The 26407-nt window shown below is 36.3% G+C and overlaps 2 protein-coding genes and 1 long non-coding RNA gene across 3 annotated transcripts; 2 read left to right on the plus strand and 1 right to left on the minus strand.

Moving 5' to 3' along the window:
• Nucleotides 1-14025: 14025 nt before the first annotated feature.
• LOC120003781 (40S ribosomal protein S29-like) lies at nt 14026-16034 on the plus strand. Its single transcript, XM_038852871.1, has 3 exons — nt 14026-14183; nt 15640-15739; nt 15870-16034. The coding sequence occupies exons 1-3, from the start codon at nt 14122-14124 to the stop codon at nt 15876-15878; spliced, it is 171 nt and encodes a 56-aa protein (XP_038708799.1). The 5' UTR covers nt 14026-14121; the 3' UTR covers nt 15879-16034.
• Nucleotides 16035-17955: 1921 nt separating this feature from the next.
• On the minus strand, nt 17956-22329 carry LOC120004177 (eukaryotic translation initiation factor 3 subunit L-like). Its single transcript, XM_038853450.1, has 7 exons — nt 21640-22329; nt 20767-21098; nt 19436-19775; nt 19067-19215; nt 18824-18917; nt 18523-18594; nt 17956-18435 (listed from the first exon to the last, which is right to left on the minus strand). The coding sequence occupies exons 1-7, from the start codon at nt 22165-22167 to the stop codon at nt 18391-18393; spliced, it is 1560 nt and encodes a 519-aa protein (XP_038709378.1). The 5' UTR covers nt 22168-22329; the 3' UTR covers nt 17956-18390.
• A 39-nt stretch (nt 22330-22368) lies between these two features.
• LOC120004178 lies at nt 22369-22759 on the plus strand. The gene is made up of 2 exons (XR_005469463.1): nt 22369-22413; nt 22502-22759. It is a non-coding gene; the product is annotated as an uncharacterized LOC120004178 (long non-coding RNA).
• Nucleotides 22760-26407: the final 3648 nt, after the last annotated feature.

A 26407-nucleotide genomic window follows, 5' to 3' on the forward strand; every position in this document is an offset into this window, starting at 1 on the left:
TTGCAGAACTGTTGGATTTCATAAGTGTTATGTATGGGCTAGTTGTGAATTTGGGCTTTATTTTTCATTTAATTCAGCAGTTATGAAGTTGTTAATCCTTTCTCAGAAACATATCCTTTTCAAAGGGGATATTTCTGAGACTCTTGATATTTGCATGCTCTTGTAGTCATCATTTGGATTAGCTATATTGTATACACGTCACATTACAGAATAGCTGGAAATAGGACCACGAGATTTAAAAATTGAACTAGTTCATGGCTCTGTTTGGCAGAGCGGTTGTGTTGATTTTCAACGCTAGCTGTTAAGCTGTGGAAAATAAGCTGAGCTTAAAGCTGTGAAATAAATTGTGAGGTGTTTGGTGAAATCAAAAAGTTGTTTAAAGCTTATAAGCTGTAATGAATTGTGCATTGTTTGGTTATTTGCCAAATAAAAGAGTTGTTATTTTTAGAACACCACATAAGAATAAATTGACAATTTTTTCGATACAAATAAACCTACATGTCCACATTTAAATTAAGTACTACAACATTAATTAAATACTACAATATAAATTTAATACCACTCTAAGCACTCATTGTCTCTACCTCTGCCTCCTACGTACAAGTTTATCTGCAATCTTATCCCGAACAGAGGACATGGTCCTATCATCGCGCAAATCATCAACACCAATAACAACATCTTTATAGTTGGTTCTTGAGATGAACTACTTGCCCCTTCATCCGTTTCTATAAATTCTTCGTCATTCGTCACCCTCAATTGAATGAAGTTGTGAAGTGTCATGCACGCAATTACAATTTGAACCTGGGTTTCATAGGGGTAAGATGGCATCGTTCTCAATATAGGAAACCTATTTTTGGTAACCCCAAAAATTCTTTCAATTACACTTCGGAGTGACGAGTGTGTGTGATTGAACACCTCACGAGGACCTGTTGCTCGGTGACCATTTTCAAACTGAGATAAATGATACCTCTCACCTTTATAGGGTGCAAGAAAACCGGTCCTATTAGGATACCCCGCATCAACTAGATAATACTTTCCTGTTTAGGGTAAAAACGAATAAAAATAAATTATATAACAATAAATTATGTCATAAGAAAGTACAATAACTACATAAAGTAAGACTTACCTCGAGGTGGCATTGGAAATTGTAATTCCGGTGTTGAAATTACATCCTGGAACACACGTGCATTATGTGTTGATCCCTCCCATCCAGCCGACACAAATATGTACAGCATATCAAAGTCACACGCTGCCATTACATTCTGTGTCGTTGTGCCTTTCCTCCCAACGAATCGACCTCTGTCAGTTTTAGGAATCACTGCTGGGATATGTGTTCCATCGATGGCACCAACACAATTTTTAAATGGGCTATATTTTGGGTCACCCCTAATCTTAACAGGGACTTCGTCAAACTGGTTCTCCCTCGATTTAATGATGTCCAATGATAACAAGTACACACTATGCAATACCTCATGGAACATCCTGCTAACTGTTTCTCCAGAATGCTGAAAACATTCCTACACCAATATATTCCCTACACAATGCCCCAATGTGAAGAGGAACATCCCAACCATTTCCGGTATTTGAATGTAGTTACTTGTTCGTAACATGTACTTATCCCTCAGTTGATAACAAATTTCTCGAAAAATTTCTTTCTTCATCCTGAAATTCTGGTAGCATCTATTTGGGTGTCCACGTAAAATTTCAGCTACCCATTCTGCACCCTGTAATTTATTTGTCCTGCATGGCATCTTATCAAAATATGCAGCACGTCTTCTTCGATGATAAATTGTAGCTGCAATTATAGATGCTATGAGTATAAAATCATCATTCCTTTTACGGTTCAATTTCCCCATTCATCGCCATACTCATCATTGTCCATCCCATCACATCATCATCATCAGTCTCATCAAACTCATCACCACCTATATCAGTTTTGTTGTTTCCAGAATGTAAAGGAATATCTGTGAGTCGTGCTCAAAATAATCAAATGCATTAAAGAAAAATAAAAATCACAACCTATATCATCAGACATACATAATAGTTAAAAATATTTCATTCATTAGGCATACATAATTGTTCAAAATATTCCATTCATTAGACATACATAAGAGTTAAAAATATTCTTGTTGTCATCTTAATACTATCATTAACCTAGATTGGAATATCCACGAAAAAAAAAATGATAAAATGCAACCAAAGTCAGTTTCATCACACACCACCCATATTGCTTCTCTCCTCATATTTCTGCTCCAGATATGGCAGCCTCAAATCAGGGTCCAAGTTGCAAAACATGTCCGCTTTGGCACGATTATCAGAAAATAATTCAACTACAAAGATAATAAGTTCATTAGAAATTCTATGTTCCTTCCTCATCTGGCGCAGAATATCCATAGCCATAGCCACAGTGGTCTTGGTGATGTTGCGAACCCTTGGTGCTGCCACTGAGTTACTCGCAGACACATGGGACTCCACAGCATATACCAACCTCTGCATTGTCTCATGTTCATCAACTCTGGTGGCCGATCACTTCTTACTTGAGTTCCTGCTAACTGAACCCTCTAATGATCTCTTTCCCAATGATCCAGATGTATGAGATGGTGTCATCGGAACACACTTAGTGGGTGAACTCGCAGAAGAAATATCATCATCCTAATAACTTTTTCAAGTGATTCTCCAATGTGTACTTCATTGGGCGGATCAGTGTATGGGTAGGGTGAATCTTTGGACGTGTTGGGTAGCTCAGGCACATATCCTTCTCCAAACCAAGTATCCAAATCATTGTCAGGTTAGGTACTCTGATTACCATCACTACAATGGTATTTTGGAGTTGGTATGTAGCCACTAGACGGTGCCAATCTCGCTGAACCAGTAGCATATGTTCCAGTAAAACAGAATTCAAGGTCGGCCTTATTCTTGAAGCCATGTTTACAAAACTTGGCATATTCTTTGTTCTCCTGCAAAGTAAAAAAAATTGCATTCATTAGAAATACATGCAATAATGGTAGCAGAATATAGTTTACAATTTATTATAATACATGTACCTTAATTTTCTCTTCCCACCATTCGTCTCTTGCATTTATAGTGCCAATAACAGCATCCCACCTAACACCCGTATCCTGGGAAGTCATCTTCACCCATAATGTCCAATCTTTTCTAAGCAAATCCCATTTATTCTTTAATGATTGTTTTTGATAATTATGTCCTGTTTTAGCATTGAATTGGACCACAAGTTCTTCCCATTCTAGTTTTGGTATACGAGTGTCGGGGACTCGCTTAGCAGCTTTCATAGCAGCAACACATATCTCAACCAAGACACGAGTATTCTAATCATCCCATTTAATTCTCTCATTATGACTACCCTCATATGAAGCCATTTTATCTTTCCCTTTCCTTGACATATCTAAACATTAGGTATACATATAAAAGACAAACATGAGAAACTAAAAGTCTAGGTGCTCCCTGAGATATGATAATGATCAATCAACTAAACAAAACAAATCAAAACTCATAGGAAAATGTTACCCAAAAAATTGCACAGAATTTATCCACAAAACTACCCAAAAAAAACTGCACAAAAACTATCAAAAATAACCAAAAAACTGCCCAGAATACTGGCCAAAAAACTACCCAGAATTTAATGAGAAAGTTGATCAAATTGCACAAAAACTGTCCAGAAACTACCCAAAAAAACTGCACACAAACTGCCCTGAAAGTACACGAAAAATTGCCTAAAATAGCCCAGAAAACTGCCTAAAATTGCCCAGAAATTAACTTAGAAAATTGCACAAATCTGTATAATCTGACCATAAATTCGCAAGAACAAATTTACACAAGCTAAACAATACAAGTCCATCTAATCAAGCCTCAAGGTGCAAGTAGACAGGGCATTTCCATCTGATTTTTAAACTAAGCAGAGTCACAAGTCTTGTAAGATACAAACAACTAAGATCACAAATCATAAATCAGAATGCTGACCCTCAATTCACAAGAACAACTTTGCCGAAGCCAATCTATACAAATACAAGGTCCTACAAACACTACAAACAAACAAAGGATAGAGTTATGGGTTCTTACCAAAAAATCAAGTGGCTTTCTGATCTCCTTGGGTCGAATGAAGACGGAGACGTAACCACCGGTATCAGCAAAAACCTAACAAGAAAATCGACCAGTATCAGAAAATCGAACGAAGACGGAGACGAAGAGAAACCAGTGGCATATGTAAAGCCAGATTAACACACGAAACTAACCTCGTCGTGGTGGGTGATGAGCTCGAGATCGCAACCGCACCTCTCTTCTGTGCAACAGAACTCGTGTTTTAGATAAACTGCTTTCTCAAAAGCTTCGTTTTAGAGATTATTTTTGGGAGAGGTTTACCGAGTGTTTATAGGGTGTTACAGCTAGCTTAATAGACCCGTTTGGTATAACTGATATCGTTGGCGGTACAACTAAGGATTAAGCTCACGTAAACGCCCTTCCAAGTCCCAAACAGGGCCCATATAACCAAAGTAGTTCATTTATTACAATCTTCTTAACTTGGAGTCCCGTATGATTTGTCATTCTAAGTCAAAGCTTCCATACATTTGCCATATGTGAGCCATTAAATCTATTCTCAATACTGCATTATTTTGTTGGTCGCGTACTTGTTCAATTCACATATGAATGTAGTGTAAGAGAATCTTAGGTGTTGTGATTCGAACGATCAAGGAAACTAAATCATTGGGTGTACCCATGGATCAATGTCAATGTGCCTCTCGTCCTCAATGACCATATTATGAAGAATAATGCATGTCATCATAATTCCTTTTAGGTCTGATGTGTCGTAAAATCTAACTGGTCCTTGGGTGATACCCCACCTGGCCTGTAAGACACCAAAAGCATGTTCCACATCCTTACAAACACTTTCCTATGCTCTAGCGAAGACTTTTTGTTGTGCAATATGTGGATGCCGAATAGATTGCATGAGTGTCGCTTATTGTGGGTATATCCCATCTGTTAGATAGTACGGGGTATGATGAATATGGCCGTTGACTGTGAAATGCATGTTGGGCATGTGACCTCTGATGAATTGATTAAAAATATGTGAATGACGCAGAACAGTTAGATCATTATGTGATCCAGCCATACCAAAAAAAGCATGTCAAATCCACAAGTCATAAGAGGCCACAACTTCTAAAATCAAAGTAAGTGTACCAACATGACCAGTGAATTGTCCTTGCCATCCCACGGGGCATCCTCGCCATTCCCAATGATACCGGTGGGAGCCTAGCATTCTTGAAAAACTATGATGTGCATTTTCTTTCATAAGTCGTTGAGTGTCATACATATTTGGTGTTCTTAAATATTGCTCCTTATAAAGTTGTATAATGTTCTTGCAAAATTTAATCAATGATTCTTTTGTAGTGGACTCCCCAATCTTTATGAATTCATCCACTCTATCCACTGGACCACCGTATGCTAATAATTGAAGGACTGCTATCATTTTCTGAATGGCTAAAAAACCAAGCCGTCCCTACAATCAGGTAGACGTTGAAAATATGTATAATTTCTTGTTAAATCAGCTTCGATCCTTAGAAATAACTCCCAACACATATGAAATCTTTGCTTAAAATAATATGGTGGGTAAATGCAATCAGGTGCAAAGTAATCACGCACAAAATCTTCGTTAGATGTTTCACGGTTTCTGTGGATTGTGATGCGTGACCTAGGTTGAATTGTTGCGGCAGCTACAAGTGCGGGAAGCATTTCACTGATCTATTGATGATCTTGAAGCACATGTGCATGTAACACTTCCAATCCTTCATCAATTTCATTGACGTCTTGGTTCCTGCATCTCCGTTGGGCTAGCCGAAATCGTCTCATAGAGGAGTTGTCTGCCATTTTTTGTTAAATGAAGGGGAGTGTGAGAGTTGGTGTGTTAAAAAAAGTTGCTACACATAAACATGAGTTTGTATATGTGTATATATACAGTTTTGTGCATATAATTGTAATCATTTTATTCTCCTGTGCACTTATAGCTCACAAACTTACATATGCATTGATGGATAATGTTGGTCAAAAAGTAAATAATTGTACAGCACTATTGTGTACATGTGATTCATGCATGAGAGTTATATAATTATAGAGTAATAAAGTATATACTGTGTACATGTGATACACATGTATAAAACACTGTTGGCTTGTGCCATAAAAAAAAACTGGCGGCAATGGTTTTTGGCAAATATAATTTTGGAGTGTTTTTTGCCAAATAAAACAAAAGACTTGTATATGGTTTATCTTGTTAACAACTTTAATAGTTAATTTTGCCTCCAAGATATGGGCATAAATGAAGCCAGTAGATACAAACCATGGAAGAATTACAATTCCATTCCCTTATCACATCACACATGCACAAGTCCCAAGGTCTTTTGTTGTCCCCAATAATGGACAACCATTACAAGCGCTCTTATACCAATACATTTTGTTGACCCAGTCATATCAACAAAACACATTTCTCAATACATTTTGTTGGCCCTAACAAAATTATACCATTGTAATTGCTCTTATGGTCTCGAAGACATTTGCCATGTCATCATTGATTCATGTGCTCTTTGTTTTATAAGATTAGTGATAAGTCCCTCATTTACCAAATATGTTGTGTTCCATAAAATTTAGAAAATTTAAAATATTATTTCATAAAGAACAATAAGTTAAAATATATAATTTTATTATCTAATTGCCCTTATCTTCATCCTCAAACATGACACACGCCTCTTGCACGTGACTCTTCTTTAACCTTTGCCGAAAGCTTCGTCTCCACCGTTGATAGCTTCGTCTCTATCCCTCATGGCTTACTTGATAGTTCTATAACATTTTTTGTGATTTTTAGGTATGATTTTTGTTGTATTCGAACTAGATCTACTTATATTTGCCACGATATTTATAAAACTTCTTGTTTACATTCGATTGGTCATCCCATCATTATTTTTGACAAGTTTGTGGTGATTTTTGTAGTTTTTAGCTCTTGTTATGATGTATTCGAAACTAGAATCTACTGCTGATATGTTATTTGTTTCCATTAATTTGATATATGTCATATGTCATCTGTCTTTAATAAAATGTTATCTATTTGAAGATACAAAACATATCCAAAACAAAGAACATATCAGAATAGATAATATCAACAGATCTAAAACATATATAATAACTCAAGATTCAGATCCAGTTACAGAAGAAAAAAAAAAGAGTATAAAAAGTAATAAAACATCAAAGGTGATGCATCTTGGTCGTGGAGTTGATTGGGGGTGTTGATGGTTGCTGGCATTGGCTTTATTGGTTGAATCAAGCTCTCTTTCAAATGATAGGCGTGATTTCACGAAGCTTTTTCGATGACTCAAGTAATAATCAACGATCGGTGATGACTATGCTATGGTCGGACTGACCTAGAATGTCATTTTGGTGGTTCGTTCATCGAAAATGATGTTCGGACGGCCAATTTCCATCCGTCGATGTTAAGGAAGAAAAAGAGAGAGAAAAAGAGGAGGAAGAAGAAACAACATATTTTTAGGCCCAATTTGACAAGCAATTTCTACTAGCATATATGGTTGGATACAAACAAACAACAATTTTTAAGCACCAACTCCAAGATAATTTTGCAACAATAACTTTCGAAATCATCCTCGTATTGTTCTCAAGATTTTAACATTATCCCCATAATACCCATAAAAAATTCTCTTGCACCTTAATTGCGTTCACGACAATTTGAGCAATGAAGTAGGGTTTCTCTGCAATAGCCATACTCATTCATTCGTCTTCGATTCCAGCCAGTGCAAGCATGTCAAAACTAGGTTTTTGATCTTTGAAATCTCTCCCTTCATTCGTCCATTCATCTTCGATTTCAATCTTAGGTACATGGTGGTTTATTTTCGAAGTCGATATATCTCGCTAGGTTCTTAAATTAAAAAGTGGTTTGATTTCTATTTCTCTGTGGTTTATGATTATTGTTTTAGGATATATATTCAATTATGGGATTTAGAGCTTCGTAAATATATTCTCATACATAAAATTATACAAGTGTCATTTTTTAATCTTACTTGAAGGCACCCCTGAAAGTTTGTAAAATATTTCATGTTCTATGTAGAGTTTCATCATTATTGTTATCTTAACTTCTCTAGCTATAACATTTTATCACCCACAAATCAAATAAGGCCAAGAATTTTAGGGCACATGCTAAATTCTGGTTGATCATTTTGTTGATATTCGAGTTGCACATTATGGTTGCATATTGGTTGCCTTTCTGTTATAGATTTTATTTGTGGAATAAATAGCTTATATTGTGGTTACCATTGTATGGAAATATTGTTTCAATATGGGTAGTTTGAATATGTTTCTACATTCATATCATTTCTTTTGTATACGTGAATTTAATTATTGCAGTAGGCTTAGGTTGATTAACATAAGTATCATGTAATATTTTATTATTAGTTAAGTTTTAAAAAAATATATGAATAGGAAAGACAAGTAACCTATTATCGAAGCTGGCAATGAAAAGTTTAAATGGGATAATCGCAATACAAAGATTTTTTCTGGATATGTTAATTATGTTGAAGAATAAAAATAAGTGGGATAAGGTAGCTGAAGAGTTCAAGAAAGTGAGTGGCTTCTCTTGCACGCCACTGAAATTGAAGTCAAAACATGACAACATGAAACATAATTGACAGTTGTTCAGTAACTGTAATGAATATGATTATTAATTGTTATGTTAATCATATGACTGCTAATTTATTAATAGTATTACTTGTTTAAACATAAGTAAATATAATTTGATGGACGTGGTGTATGCAAACAAGACGAGTTATTTGGCACCATACAAAGAGGAAAGGCATCGTGTTCTTGTTTTTAGAGTAGAGCCTCTGTATTTGGATCACGTGAAGCTTTCAATAAACACGCCAAGCTAAGAAATATAATCGAAAGGACATTTGAAGTTACAAAGAAGAAGTGACAAAAATTGGGGTCGATGACTTCTTTCGAGACTAAGATACAGGCGAGGATTGTGATAGCATGCATGACACTTCATAATTTTATGAAATTAAATGCTGCTATTGACGTTGATTTTAATGAAGTTGAATCAAATGCATGTGGTCGAAGATGAGATCATGACCGATGTTCTTGAACAAAATGTGGTAGAGGACGATGATTAAGATTTGGTTATTGACGACGCGAACATGAGGATATATTCATACACATCTCACGAGTCAGGGACATGCTTAAACAATCCTCGATGTAAGAATCATACATCTCTAGGAGTTCATCCATAGTTCAGGTAGTGTCAGACGAACAGTGAATTGAAATATTTAACAAAGGAGAAAGTTGTTGAAATTGTGCATGCCACAAGTGCAAGCAAATTGTTGAATTGTAGACCTGAAGTATTCATGGGAAGCAAGACGGTAAAGCATGTTGACATGAGAAAGAGACAGATAATGTATGATTATGGGTTGTCATGACAAAGAGAAATGAGAGAAGGAAGGGTCTTGAATGGTGTGTGGGTTAACATTGGTGGTGTATTGGACCATTGACCTATGACATAGGCTAGTGGATAAGGTGCGTGGTTCTATTGCGCCATTAATTAGAGTAAATGTGGAGTGGACCAATAGAATTAGCTAAAGATGACTTCATTACTTTTTGAGGTAAGAAGAGCTCCTATTTGAACTAATATTGGATACATGTTTGAAGAAAAGAAGAGTTGTGAACTCCTCCAACAATGACAACTAGCTCTTCCCACAAGAAAAGGGAGGATCTTGGGATCTTTTATTCCTAGGGCTTAGGCCCTACTTGGATTGCAAAAAGTATGGTTAAGTGGGGTTATGGGAAAGGAAGTTAAGTGGGGTTTGGACTTAAAACCAATAAAAAAATACTTCTATTTAATTGATATATCAAACTTTATTTATTCATACAATTGTTACAAACATATTGCATTTTCTCAAACTTCTTTCAAACTAATCTTCTTTCATACATGAGTATTTACTACTCTTGAGTATCATAAGAGCAAGATATGGGAATCAAATGTTGCGAATCCCAAACAGAGAAAATCAAATGGATTCATGAAAAATAAATAAGAACATCAAATGATGTATTTACTATCCTTGAATGACAAATGGTTTAACCACTACCACATGAAAATCATAACTACATCTCAGCTTTGAGAGGTGAGCAATTTGCTCTAACCATAACACTCAACCAAATTTATACATATGAGCACACGAACCTCTAATTCTCTACTCTCTTGCACTAAAATAACAAAGAAACCAACAATAACCCACAGCTAATGAATTATTATGTGCATCAAGGGATTTTAAAAGGCTCAAATCCAGCAATTACCAAGCATCCAAAGAAGTACCAAGTAATAGAACACACTTGTTTTTTAATAAATCTGATCAATTTATCAAAGTTAAATGACAAAAATTACAACAAAGACCAACTAAAAAACTCACACAAACAAGCAGAACTTCCCAAAACCAAAGAGGCAAGAAGGCAGCAAAACAAGGCCATAGAACACAAACACACGAAGAGGGAAACCAAAGCCACATGCCAAATGATGAAAGAGAAGCTACATACCCCTAAAAATCACAAGCCATAGAAGACATTCTCTTTGTGGACATTTATACAAAAAGTGAAGCAGATTCATGGGACTTACTTGTGGATGAGATCAGAAATCGAGTAGGATATTGATTTTGACTACCGTAGCTCTGCTTGCGCGATGGAAGAAGTGGATGTCCTTTTGGAGAAACGAATGAGGACTGTAGAGACGTATTAGGTCTCAAAAATGACAGGGGCAAATATGGAATTAAATTTTTATATTTTCCCTCCTCACAAACCCCTGAATTTGGGGGAGAAAATGGATAAAAGTGAGTATCGAAAGGGGGAATTCCCCCACCATCATACCCTCCTTCACCCGCCCCTCCAATCCAAGTAGGGTGCACATTTTACCTCCTCCTTAAGCCTCCCCACTAAAACCTCAAAAAGTCCAATCCAAGCAAGCCCTAAAAGACTAGCTTCGAACCTTTTGTTTTCGTCTTTTCTGACAATGACAAGTAAGGTAGTTCAATATAAGCAAGATTTCTATGTAAAAGTAGTCAAATACCAACAGATTCAAGAGATCATCTTCATTTGCACCAAAAAAGAGCAAAGTGATTAGCTTTTTTTTTCCTCAATGACACGGACAAGAACACCAATATTAGAAGGGCACTTTGCCTAGCCACAACATCTTTCACATTGAGAAAGAATTAGAGTCAATTTTCTCATTGATTCAACAATCACTATTATTTTTCAAGAGCAAGATTGGATAATAAAATGAGAGTGGATGACCCATGTGTACTAACACAATTATAATGTCACTTTTTTGAAACAATAACATTATACAATCAAATACTTTGACGTATTTTATTCAAATTTCGTTGTTCTTAGTTCCCCTCTGTTTACCTGTATCACATAATGTCAATAAAAAAATATATTAACATCATACCCAAGTGTAATGAGACAGTTCTAATGTTATTTTTTATAAACATCATTATAATGTTACTGTTTTGAAACATTAACATTATACAATCACATATTTTGACTTAGTTTCTGTTGGAAACATGCAACTCGTGGAAGCGTATAAGGACCTCATAGACATAAAAACGATAGCTAGACAAGTTTCAAAAATTTCTTATCAAATACTAATCACCATAGCACAAACCATATATCAATTAATTGCAGGAAGATTATATACCTTGAGATCTCGTTGATTTGATCTCTAATAATCAAGAACAAAGGATGGAGTCAGCGAGTTTGATACTAAGCTCAAACCTGCGGATCTTCCACCGTATGCACCAATTCCCAAACTTGGATTGAGAGGGTGGTCTCTTTTGTCCAAGAACATGAAGAACACAAACCAAAACTAGTGGAAACGATTAGAGAGTAGAGAGGCCAACTGGTGTCTCAAAACTTGTGTTGACAAAACACACACTATGTGTGTATTTATAGGGTTTGGCCACACCTAGGGTTTTCTCCCTAGGTGGGCCGGCCCCTAAGCCTCTCCCTCTCCTAATTCCGGTCCGTTTTGGTTTTCCTATATCTTCTAGTATTGGGCTTTTGGGCTACAGTGGGGACCAACTAGGAAAAATAAAACATGGGCTTCCTATGAATTTAATTATCAGCCCAAACCTATGGACATAATTATAATTCATAGATTATAATATATTCCACTAAAATATTATAATTGCACTCCCCGTTTTATCTCAAATTAAATCTGAGCATTTCGTTATACTTGTTCATAAATTCCTCACGTTAAGTTACAGATACCCGTCAATTAAATATGCCACTGACATATAATATTTAATTGACATCTTTAAATATTTCCTTGATCTTACCGCTTAACTTATTTGAATGTGTCAGATTAATTAAAATCCACCTGTAGGGTTTTGACACAATCTCAAATCTTATAAGCATTCTCAAGAGGGTATCATCAATCCATAATTGGACGTGAATTTTATTAACAGATTATTTTCCATCGTACAATTAATGCGGTGACCCAACTCACTTGGTGTTTGTTGGCCTGTACAAAAAGACCTCACCCTTTAGTAAATCAAAGTCCCGTACATTAAATGCACATGTACCAATAATCTTTAATAAATTAAGAATATGAACAATTCTATAACGTCTGTGCGAGTGTACAATTTTCCATATAGTCAGACTGGGAAAATTGACTCACATGTAGTCCTGATCAATATACTCCAAGTGTACTGGTATAGTAAGTTCAAACTTTGCCGTTCTCCGTAACCAAGATAGGTATAATGAAATACTATACCACAGCCAAGCCGACGGTTTGTCCAATTCCGTCTTAGCTGTGATCGCTTACTTATATTCGATAGGAACTTATGAATTGATCTTCCGTGTGCAAGCTTAGACTCTACACACTAATTCATATACCATATAGAATAAAAGACACTGATGCCAATATGTCTTTTCTCATTTTAAATGCTAAATATATTTTATTCAAATAAATAAATGGTGTTTGAATATTACATAAAATAATGGCTTTTAGCATACTATTCCTATCAGCTTCATCATCACACCTAGTCCACGCATTATAAGGTACAAATAAAACTCATTCCCCCATTTTATATATGTAACACTTGTGACATATTTTGTTCAAAGCATCAACCATATGGCTCTTATAATTTATTGTTTTAAAAGTATGTAGTGAAATTCTGTTTTGTGAAGTAATGGCGAGTACGAATCTTTTTGGTCCTCAATTTGGTCTTAAAGTCCAGAAAGCAATTGCGGTGAAGATATGAAAATAATGAAGAAGAGGCGAGATAGGTGGCCTGACAGTGTCGAAGCAAGCAGTGATAAAGACAAAATCAATCAAGAGCATAAATATCTAATGATGAAATTGATCTAGAGCAAGATCATAAGCATGTTAAAGTTGATGGTGAGAGTACTATTACAGTGATGTCCGAAGATAAGAGTGGAAGTTTTCGTGGTGGGAGAAAGGAGCAGTTATACTTAGGGTAAAAATATAATTATCTTATTTTTTTATTTTTAAAAATAATAAATGTGTAGTATTCATCCTAACGAACCCAAAGAGTATTTTTTGTTCGAAACAAAAATCATATTCAATATGAAAAATGCATGACAATTTTAATCCGTTGGATATACATTCAAAAACATTCGATATCTCGATTGCGATGAATTTGATTTTTGTTTCAAACAAAAAAAAATGTTCTTGAGTTCGTTAGACTGAATACTACATATTTATAATTTTTAAAAATAAAATAATTTTTTTTTGTGCTCTAAAAAGCTAGAACGGGGTCTGCTGTACGGAGTTGGAATTTTCCTTATTTGTTGTTCATTGTGATTGGGCCAGAATTTGAAATAATATGGGCTAACTCGGCTGGAATTAGGGCCCAATTAAGTTGTCTTATCTGCTCCGGATCTGGGTCCGAAAAATCAGGCCGATGACTACCACAGTAGGATCTAGGGTTTTGACTTTAACTGTGCTTTAAATACTCCTTCCTAGGTCCTGCAAATCCACCGAAGAATTTCGCAGTCCGCAGCTCCCAGAGTCGAAAGAATAGCGACCGAGCGAGCAGGCAAGCTATGGGGCACTCCAACGTGTGGAATTCTCATCCCAAGAACTATGGGCCTGGATCTCGTGCCTGGTAAATTATCATCATACTTATTTTCTCCATGTTGGTTCGGATTTTATCGTTTCATTCTCTTGTTCATTAGCTCACGCATTTAAGTATTTGCTGATTTCTTTAAGCTGGTTATAGGAATCATTCGCTAATTTCTGATAGTGTTGAAACCAATCAAATTAGTTTTGGAATTGCTTCTATTTACTTCATGCGTAGACTCTTTGTATTTGTGTCTGCTATCTCAAGTTGGCGTTCGATTGGGAAAGAATTTCATTTTCGAGTGGTAGAACTAAGGTAATAGAGAAGTTAGTTGATGTGGTGGTTGTAAGGATTTGCTTGAAATTTTTTATGTATTGGTGAGGTAAGATTATCGATAAGAATCTAGTAATGGACTCATCCCTATTGATCTCAAAATGTGAGAGTGAATCATCTCAATATCAGCGACCCTTTCTTTACTACTTCTAAAATGGACATTAATGTTCATTTTATTTTGTTCTGAATTTAGATTATTCGTGACTTTTGAATGGACTGTCTGTCAAGGTTATTTGAACTGCGCTGTATAGAAAGCATGAAACTGATTGTAAGTTCCTTATATTGTGCGATTGGTGGATTGTTTGTGGTACTTATTGAGTTCTTTCTGATAGATATGATTGTGTAGTGGTGAAAACTATTAAATGTTAATTGAATGAGGTTTGAATTTCAACATATTTTATTAATCTATTCTTCTTTTTGTTCTCTCGTTGTTTATTTTTCACCTTGTCTTCCATCTATTCGTTTTATCATGTAATTGAGTTTCTCTTTTTACGTTTTAGACCAATTGTTTGGGCATGTTATATTCTTTGGAGTGACACCATCCTTATGTTTTAGCATACCCTTGGTGCTAATTAACATAATTTCATTGGCATTCTTCTTTTAAGATAAAAGTTCAAAAGTGTGTCCGGCCACTTGGGAAGTTTCCTTGTGGCATATTCTCCTTTAGCAGAAGATTTCCTTGTACACTTTTTAAATGTGAAGTACAGTGTGTAGCTTCGTACTTTTTACGTATCAAATACTTCATGCCCATAATGGCATATTTGTTCGTCAAAAAGAAAGGAGAGAGATCAATAGTGTGTCAAATATTTATTCTCTATTTGAGTTACACTTAGTGTTTGCGGCCTGCTTTGTATCTTTGGCTTTCACTCTTGGAATTCATTTCTTGTCCTGTTTAAAATATAATCCATTTGTTGAGGCTTTACAAATGAGGTATTGCCCCGGAAGGCCTTCACCTTAGCTGGTTAATGAATACAGTAGACTAAGTCCATTTTGATTTTAGAAATATGTTGAAGTCAGCAATTGCACAAAGAATTGATTGATGTAGTTGCTTATGTTGCTGTTGTTCTTTATCCCAGTTCTATGATGTTACATGTGCATGGTATAATTTCAATATGAAACTTAAGTAGCGGGGAAGGAGCACTGATCCTGTTCTTTTATTTTTCTTCAGTCGCGTGTGTGGGAACCCCCATGGGATCATTCGGAAGTATGCCCTAATGTGTTGCCGACAGTGCTTCCGCAGTAATGCCAAGGAGATTGGCTTCATTAAGGTAAAAAGAAACCTTTCATGAAATTTTATTGTGTTGATAGCTACAATCTAATTTCACACGTCAAATGTAAACTTGATCATTCCTTTTTATTATTTGATGTCATTTACGCAAACTTTTCTCTCCCTTGCAGTACCGCTAAAGAAGTTCTGCCTATGACACTAGTGTGGAAGAATTGGCTGGAGAACAGTAATGGCAATCGCTTTTGTTGCTGAATGAATTTTAAATATGCTGTTTTTAGTTAATGATACATTTTTGAACTTGAATTGATCAATGGATTGAAAACTTTTTGGCTAAATGAACTCATGCTGTGTGACAAAGGTCAGAAAGCCCATCTTTCTCCAGTCCATCTTGTAGAAAATAGTGACAATCACTGCTGCTTCAAGGAATAGTACTGCCACAACTAGGTTGAGGAACAAATGATCCAGTGTTAACTCCATGTAGATAACTGAAAGCTTTTAGATATTTTAGGTCTTTGTCCCAAACTATTTGGGACAAAGACTCCCATGATGATTAGAGCATCATGGAAAGGATACAGCACAGATTGTATAATTGCTTACACATTTATGACCACAGAGAGAATTCAAGGCAGACAGGGAATCCCACACCTAAACATGCTTATATAAACCTAAACATGCGTATATAAACCTGTTAATGTTGGTAAAACCATTGTAGCCTAAGTAAAGTTTGTGCTTAAAGATGAGCATGAATGACATTTGCCACAAATGGAATTATCGGAAGGAGAGAAGCCAACTGTTAACCTACCCAAACAAACTTCTAAAAACGCAGCACTTGCCAAAAAAAAAAAAAAAAACGCAATGTATCTTTGTATACAATGAGATTGAGATTAGCCAAACCCAAATGAAACAATGCTGTGAAAGTGAGGTTTATGAGAGTTTTTTTTATGATGACAGAACAAAATTGGCCTTGGAATAGATGAACTCCGAAGCAACAAACTATTTTGAGCAGCTATCAGATCAAGGTATTGGAACACATGGGATGGGTTCTGGCCATGTTATTATGTTCCATTTGAAAGGTACGTACTAGGAATGCTGGTGAAGATGTGTGGAACAACGTCAATGAGAGTCATAAATGTACTGGCCAAATTGAAAACGTACTAACGTTCATATAATGCTCACAAGGGGACAAAGTTGTGCATTTTAGGCAACACAAATACTAGACCTACTACTATTCTAGTAAGGCAATGGATCCGAGTAGTACATAGCCGAGCCTTACTTGGAACAATTTGGCGTTGGTTTCATGAATCTATAACAGATGGATCACTACACCAGCTATGTATAAACAAAAGGAAACCAAAAATCGTTTCTAGTCCAAGGAGAATGCTGAAGAAGCACAACTGTCCTAGAATTTTATACTGTACCTTACAAAAGAGAAGCAGTTCTTTGATATTGAAGGACGCGTACATATTGGCTGATGGTGGTTTGTCACATGGAACCTATCTCCCAAATTAGTAACTTCCATTCCAACCAGAAAAGCTTGAAAGTGAGGTTTCCGAGGAAACCTGATTTCATGATCATAACAAAGGGCATGTTTGGATGGATGTTTTCGAGAGTTGAGTGAAGAGGGTTAAGGAATGAGAAGTAACTTCGTCTTACTTAAATTGAAAGAAAGAGAGTTAATGGGATGAAGGAGGGTGGAAGTTTCCCTACCTTAACTCAACATTTTATAACCTTTTAATTTGAGAGGTGTGATAAAAGTTTATTTTTTATTTCCTAAATTACCCATAAAATTTTCATTCATTTCAACCAACTCAAATCTCCCCCCTCTCTAACTCTTTATCGACTCCACCTTTCATCTCCTCTCTCTTCAACTCTTTATCAACTCTACCTTTCATCTAATTAAGGGTGAGTGAAGATAATCCTCCTCCCATAACTCCCCCTACCTCAACTGTATTTCACTCTCCAAACCGAACCTAATTTACACGAACCAAGGCAAAATGTCCACTTCGTAAGCTGTAAGGAGCTACAAATTTACTTTTCAGGCACAACCATACTGCATCATCCTATGACCATCACACATAAAACGATGTCCACCATGTTGCTATTACATTCATAAGACCACAGTTAGGGCCACAGCCCATCTGCACTCAGTGCAACTGTTAATAGCATCAACATCAGAAGACAAATAACAAAGCAAAGTGGTCCAGCTGAAAATTATGTAATAGGATGGAGCTACACGTTTAAATGGACAAGAGGTACAATTGAGGAATTTTGGTTTGCGTTTATGCTGTCATAACCCAATAAGCAGTCAAGTGCACATCAGTACCGCTGATCACTCAAGTCAAATACTGCATTTCAGCAATAAAATCTTAGTATATGAGATTTTTGATAGCAAGACACATTTTTCACTACTTTTCCTTAAATAAATTACTCCTCCACTAAATAAAAACCATTTCTACCTTAAAACTATATAAACTTCCACAATCAGCGAGCTTCCCCCAACATGTATATCTTTATCACATCTGACAAAGCATGCTTGAGATAAGGCGGGATTAGCAACCTCTACAGATTCCTTGAGCACCTCACAACGCAATATAGAAGTAATTGAAAAGGTGGTCCTCTCTAATAAACAAACAAAATTTCTCTCAAATTAAAGGAGTAACTGGCTGTTCAAATTTGAGGAAGTCCGGCATATCACTCCAGCTTTACCCGGTCTATGTCATTGATCACCCCTTCAAGCTGTGCCAAAACAATATAACTCATGAAAAGATCGAAAGGACATTCTTCCAAAAAGTTTGGAATCATGGAATAAGAAAAAGCACAAACCTTGACAATTTGTCGCAAGAAGAAATCACCATAGCGCTTTGCTGGTTTAAATTCCCTGACGTAAACCATGTCCTGTAACGACGCACAACTCCGTCAGAGAAACTGGGTCTCTGTGCCCATGAAAACACAGATTTTCCAAAATAATATTTTGCCATTGTTTCGAGACATTACTTAATTTATCAGGATCTTATATACTTAACGGCAAAAGCATGAATTAGGGTCTAAAACAATTTGTGAAATTCCAAAGGCAGGTAGAGCTTTCCATCAACATGCAATCAAAAAGAGCACAAAATATACATACATCATCAACGTAAAATTCCATATCAGCATTTGAGATAGTCTTCCCATTGGAGTCAACAACATGTGTCTTGTGCTTGTATGTCATCAAGATAGTCCTGTAAGGCATGGGAATAAAAAGCTGAGGAGTGAGGACTGTAACTTTCTGATTGAAAGGACATCCTAAGTAGTTAACAATATAAAGCTGAGAACACCACATATAATCAACTACGTGCTGAATGAGATACTACAAACATAAGATCCTTGCCTGAGAGCGGGCTCATCAACATTCATGTAATTTGCAAGCTTTGCAAGAGAGATGGTAGAATACACTTTCAGGAAGGTGCGAACACCTGATAACAACTGTTGTTGCTTCACTTCATAAAGAAACAGCTTCAACTGCAATCTGTAGGCATCCTGCCAAAAAAAAAGTATCTGGTAAGTTGCACGTTATAATCAACTGGCCAGACCGACACGAAAGGCAGAGGGTAAAGAAGAAGTATATCAGTAACCACAGAAGTTAAATTGGTGCACATAGAGAAAAGAAAGGCAAGGAACACCACTTTGATACACAGACCATGGGCACTTCTGGAGCATAGCTTATATGCACACAGGATTTAATATAAGAAGTATATACCTGATTGTAATTTACACGAGGTTCCTCAAAACTAGGAGCAGAGGGGGTGATGAACTTAGGGCATGCATATGAGAAGAGCTCATCGTAGATAATGAATGCATCATCATCACACCTCTGCATTCTGGTCATTTTTTCACCATACTTCTCACGCAGCTGAGTGTTCACGGTCTCATCAACAAGGTTCACCTGAGGGCAAAGGGAAAGACAAATTGCCAACAATGCATACATCTGCTCATTCTTCTTAAGTATCTGCTCATACTGTGGAGACTTCTGATGATATTGCTTGGTCTTGAATATGTATAAAAGAATCTTATTGAATTCACGAATGGCCTCCACATACCTTTTAAAAAATTAAAGGATGTTCAGTCAGCTCACCAAACAATAAACACATAGGGCCCGTTTGGGCAACAATTTTACACAACAATATATTGTTTCAGTACAATATATTGTTTTGACTCACCAAACAGTATTTTTTTGGGTTAGAATTCCTATACAATTTTTGAGTATTCCAAGTCTATTTTATTGTCATTTTGAAATTGTTCCAAATTGAACAATTCTCAAACCATTTTAAGTGTGTTTTCCTATTATGTCCGTATGTTATTTGGACTTTTATTATTAATATTATAACTTAATAAATTAATGTTATGTCCTCACCGAGATAATGGGACTTTTATTATTAATATTATAAATAAAAATTAATTAATAAATTAATGTTATGTCCTCGCCAAGATAATGATACTTTTATTATTAACATTATAAATAAAAATCTTAAAATTAATTTCAATGTTTTTATTAATATTATAAATTATTTGTTATGTATTTTCCTATTTATTTGAATATGTTACCACTTGATTGCATAATACCCCTGCACGTAATTTGTCACAACAATTTTAACACTAATATGGTACAAAAGCACAATCAAACACCTACCAACATTACATGAACCATATATGTTACTATTTTTTACCAGCATATATTGTAGACAATATATGCTACTGTCAAAATTGTTTACCAAACGGACCCATAAACAGTAAAGGAAATGTTTGCAATTCAAGAACCAAAAAGAAAAATTGGCCACACGCACGAAAGAACCATGAAGGAAAAACAAGGATCCGGTGTACAATTTCCCGACACATAACCAATGGTATCTCATTATAGGAAATTTCCTCACTTAATAGAAAGAAGATAAGATTTTATGAACCCAAATTTGGCCGAAATATAATCCCTTCGGGGGTCTATTTGATGGACGAGCATCAAAAAAATCTAAAAAAATGGAACTTCGAGATGTGACATAAGAAGTTAAGACAACGAAATACAGCAAGCCAACATACCTCCGCAACATAAGGTTGGCAAACCCATAATGATAGATGGTAGTTATGTGGCTTCCTATAACACTGGTAAAAACACCTTGTTGACTGATGTCGATAGGCTGTAAGCGCCTCAGACCAGTATCATAGTCACCCAAAAGACAATGAACTCGTAGCAAACCCACCATGCTGAAATAACCCAACACCTTTAAGACATTGCTCCCACCATTGTAATCGTACCCATCAGTGGCAGTAAATTGTTCAAGACCCTCCTTCTCCTGCTCAAGTATTTGAATAATCGTAGACTTCTCCACAAGTGCTTGCAAGAAGTTCAGCACTCCATACACATTCCAAGCCTGCAAATACAGCAACATTTAAAAATGCCACTATAGTCAAGGAAAGCACTACAAAGCAAATATTGGCTTTGAAAGGGTGTGAGTGACTGTGAGGTCTAGATCAACCCTGGGGAAATGTAAGTCTCTCTTAGTTCAATCTTCATAAACAAAAGTTATCTTAATAATGGTCTCACATCAGTTTTTACAACAAGGAGTAGTTTACTTCAGTCCCCTTTTCCCACATCTCTATCTCAGCAACCAGAGGGTGCAATGTGGTTCTTGCAACAATTTAACTTTGTTGTTGCCACAAATTTGGAGGATACCTCGCTTTTATAGCAGGCTACATGATCCTACAAAGTAGCTTCTATGGCCAGATAGGATTTTGTTTAAGAATCAATTGACAACAAATTTGCAATTTACACCAACTACAATACACAGTTCCAGAAGACAACCTACACTACATAATTCCACATAATCACAAGTTTGAAATAACTTTTATCAATTACGAGTTTCAGCTTATTAATTATAGATCCCATGATAACGATTATCAACAAACAGTTACCTGGTCGTGCTGCTTCAAAAGGGCAATTTCCTGCTCGGTCTTGTTCTTCATCTTTGCCCTGTATTGGCAGAAAGACTGAAACTGGTAGACAAACTCATCAACCATGTCCCAAAGCCACTGGTTAGGCAACTGCATATTGACGACACCGTGCAGAACAACACGGAAGAGACTACAGTAGTTGTCCCAGCTGTCGATCCGCTGGCGAAGCGTCGGCGAGAGCCGTGCGTACAAGTGGCGATACCACATCTCCCGGTAGAGAAGGCAGAAGACGTGGTCGTTGTCGACGTAGACTGAGACGGCGTCGACAGAGGGCCAGGGAGTGTCCTTGAACAAGCGCTCCGAGAGGTTCTGGAACGACGTCTCGTACATCTGGTCGATCTCGTAGACATTCTTCTCCCTGATGTAGCGGTAGAGGTGCACAACGAATGATTTCACGGAGTCAGGAACGAAGTTGGGGTCGTAACCCAGGTCTTGACGCTGTTCATCGAAGGTGCCCGCTGCTTCGTCGTACTCGTAATTGGTCGCCATGGTTGATAGGCTGTTGCAGGTATCACAGACCGAATGCAAGAGACGGCGAAGCTCTGGGAGTATCAGATTGAGGAGCCAAAATGGCTGTAACGCTTAACGACTGGAGATTTGATGAAGACGGTGAGATTAGGGTTTAGAGAGATTACAGTTTACAGGTGACTATTGGGCTCGGAAGAGTGGACCAAAACCATTATGTCGCAGCCCATACTGATGGTGGTTCTTCACATCCATCTCCCACTAACAATGGTATTTATATTTTCTTGATTTTTCTATTTTGAAATATGATCTTGGTGTGTGATATGATTGAATGTCCAACTTATTATTTCTTTCACAGGAAATTGACTCTTTCAATGGTCCAGTCTGACCCTGCATTTGGAGAACAAGTTCTAGCACTGCATCATTTGAAGAATAAGTCGTTTGACATTTTAATCCATTCTATTTTACTGTTTCAACTTTAATTGCACTCATTGTAATTAAACAATATCACTTTGTCTCTATCTTAGTTTGGGCCATTTCAATATAGTTTGTCAATCTATTTTTGGGTCAAATTTTGCTCGTCTCAAATGATCATTAAGGACAATTTTTGGATGAAGGCGATGTCTTTTGGGAGGATCTTAGTTATTGCAAAGTAGTTTTGGTTCGAGAGTTGTTGTCACGAATACTATTCCATACTAGTTCTTTTAAGATAATTTTATTTAAGTGTCCCAAATGTTTTTTCGCGACGACAATGAAAACTTTTGGGACGATCATAATTGTTGCGAACACACAGTGTGTGTGACAATAATGGTTGTCATAATAATTATTTGAGACAATTTATATTTAGGGACAAATTCTTTTTTTGTCCCAAATACTTAAAACTTTGGGGACAATAATTACTTTATTTGGGACGAATGAATAAATGTCTCAAAAGTTCTTTGTGACAAGAATTAGTTTTGTCAAAAATAACCTTTAAGGACGCAGTATTAAGGACAACGTTTGTTGTCGTCTCAATTACGATTTTGTGACAATATAAAAGACTTTTGTGATGATTATAATTGTTGCGAAAGCCATGTTTTTAGTACGACAATTGATGTCACAATAACCATTTGAGACAATTAAAAATTTGGGACAAACAAAAATTTGTCCCAAGAAATAACAAATGTTGGGATGAATAACATTATGTCTCAAAAACGCTTTTTTTTGGGACAAAGTTTGTTTCCTCGCAACTTACTTTTAAGGACGGGGCAAAAAGTACGACTTTGGGACGATAAAATCTCGTCCCAAAAACACTTTTGGGACGATTTTATGGCTTTTTGAGACGATTGCGACCGTCACAAAAAGGTGGTTTTGTTGTAGTGATTGGTAAATTAGGCTTTGTACGTAGTTTGAGCCAAAATGACATCAAAAGACCAACATTCATCCAAACTAGATAAAACGGTCAAAAGTTCTTCAATGAAGATAGTTGAGCAATTTGGGCAACTCAAAAGCAAACTTTGCATTCTCTTTAGTGTTTGTAGGTATTTAAATTACTAGTTTCAGATCTAAAGAAAATTTTGCGCTAAAATAAATTCAAAGACCAAATTTTGTCCAAAGTGGAAATAATGGTTGAAAGTTCCTAAATAGAGAGAGTTGGGAAATCTCAAAAAGATACTGTTGTACTCTTTGTTTTGGGGCCTTCTTCTAGGGCTTTTTAGAGAGAGAAAAATAGAGAGAAGGGAGAGCTTTGGGAGATCAATCTTGAGTGTATAAGCTTTGGTGAAGCAAACTTGGAGGTTGTCCAAGAGGCTCGGATTTGAATCATCTAGTGGAATACTCGCACAACCCCGTAGACGTAGGCTTGATATAGTTGAACCACGTAAATTCTAGTGTCGTTTTCTTTACTCTCTACTTGATTTACTTTCTTACTTGTTGATTATTGCTTGTGCTGGTTGAGCCTTTCTTCCCGATTGGATTTTGCCGTTTCTATACCCCAACAAATGAGACCATTTGGAGGTATTGGAAGAACTGTCTGGCAAACTGGACCATCACTTTTTTTTTTTGTCTGAACTGGACCATCACTTGTTAGGTCACTATTTGCGCAAAAATTTCAAGTATTTACACTCAATTGAGACCATCTAAATATTATAGCCATGTGACTTACACCATACAAAATGCACGTGCTGAAACCTAATTGACACATGGGTAGAATTGGATCTCATGAGCACTCTCATACATGCGCCACTCAAAAATGGAACCAAATAAATGAATAAACTTTTTAGAACTCATTCACCCCTCCTCTCTCCCAACTAGTCCCAAGTCACCCCAACCAAACGTATACGTTACACAACACAATTGACATCAGCTAGATTGCTCCAGAAGGCAGACACACGTATATATATTCTCCTTGTTTTTATTCCACCACTTTGAATCAAGAAAATAAGTCATAATATTATATGTACACACTACTTCTGCTGTGTGAGCAAAATAAGTGTCAAGGCTGCGTTTTTGGTTGAGGGTTTATAATATGAATTGGTGACACCACACGGCACGTATCATCGCTTAGAAGTTAGAAGACTCCTACAAGTCTCTCTTTTCTTTTAGGACCCAACCGTCCGTCAAACACGACTGTCCAGCTTAATAATCTTAACGCGGAATAATACTTTGAATTTTTCAATTTATTATGGATATAGCTATATATTAGCTACGAACTTTGATTATTTAATTAATTTCTCAGCAATCCAAAAAGGGCAACACTACACATCCATAAATTACCTATCCATAAATTTACATAACCATGTGGCATGACATGTAGGCTGTCCAGCTGGACAATTTCGAATTTAAAAAAAAAAAACCAAAAAAGACCATTAAAACGTAAAATAGGCGCGAGAAACAAAAACACGAGAAACCCTGCATCTCCAAAAAAAATCTAGTTTGTAACTGCCTGAAGAAACACGAACGTCGTTCTCTCCCTCTCCAATTTTCGGAAAACTTGCTGAGTACGAACGATATCACAGTGATCGATATCGATCACCATGCTCGAAAATCAGGTTTCTCTTGTATTGATCTTGTGTTCGATGTGAGTTTCTTGAGGATTTGAAGCTGGTTTTTCTGTTTGGGCGACAACTTCTTCGAACAACAAGAAGTAAGTGTTTGAATCACATATTCATACCTAGTATTTGTTGATAATTTCAAGATCTCTCTGCACTATAGTGTACTTAAGAGCAGTTTTGGTATATGATTTTGCCCAAATCTATCTCGGTTGGGTTTTTCTGCACAATTTCAGATTCAGTTTTAATAACTAGGGCAATGTAAATAGTTATTAGACTTTATTGTGATTTAATTTTTTTTATTTAACAAACCTTTGTTGTTCGGTTAATTTTTTATATATACAGTGTAATTTGTAGCATTGTGTCTTGCTTGGGCTTATTGTTTTCTTTGGTTTTTCTTGTACGAACTAGAAGGAATTTTGGTTTATCCCCAGCACATGCCCTGTAAGAACAACCATTCACCCTTGTTGTTTGATAGTGAAGGGAATGCTTTTAAGTTTCAGCAAAGTGACTTTTGATATCGTGTATGCCTATTATACAGACTATACTCGTGGGAGTGGTGTACAAATAGGTTGATTGAGATGTGTACTGTATATTTGTATGCATGATTTGTTCGTATAAAGATAATGGTTGTGTCATTTCAGATAGTTGCTTCTGTTAAACACTATATTGTTTCTCCTATATTTTCTTGCAGTGATACCTCAATGGGTGTTCCTGGAGATGCTTTTAATACCTCATTGTTATTAAATACATTGTGTTTATAATAATGTGGTGTTTCCCTTTACAGGATGGCAAAAATGAGAGCAATACGGACTACGAAAACAAAAAAGCATAAACCAAAAGAGATGCCTCAACCAAAAGAGAAACCGAAGCCAAGCGCTTTACAATATCGGTCGAATATGTTAGGTATAACATCCCTTCTAAGGACTATATCTTTGCAGCAGAGGCATAAAATGTGTCTTCGTAAGACACCATTTTGGCTTATGTACAAGAAACTACTCAAGAGGAAAGACATGGAAGTTGCACCAAAGAAGCAAGAACAAATAATATGTGATATTATGAGTACTTATGATGACAAAAAGGCAGCTTTTGTCCTAGCAAAGAAGAGTGTTCAACTTACAGAGAATGACATAAAATTGGTATTCGGAGTTGTTTCAGGGCAACGAAATATGAAGATTGGCAGAATGTCGAAGCCAATTGAATCAAAGTTTGTGGAAAGAAGGTTCAATGGAGTG

This window comes from Tripterygium wilfordii, chromosome 8 (assembly GCF_013401445.1).
Source record: "Tripterygium wilfordii isolate XIE 37 chromosome 8, ASM1340144v1, whole genome shotgun sequence".
Taxonomy (NCBI): Eukaryota; Viridiplantae; Streptophyta; class Magnoliopsida; order Celastrales; family Celastraceae; genus Tripterygium; species Tripterygium wilfordii.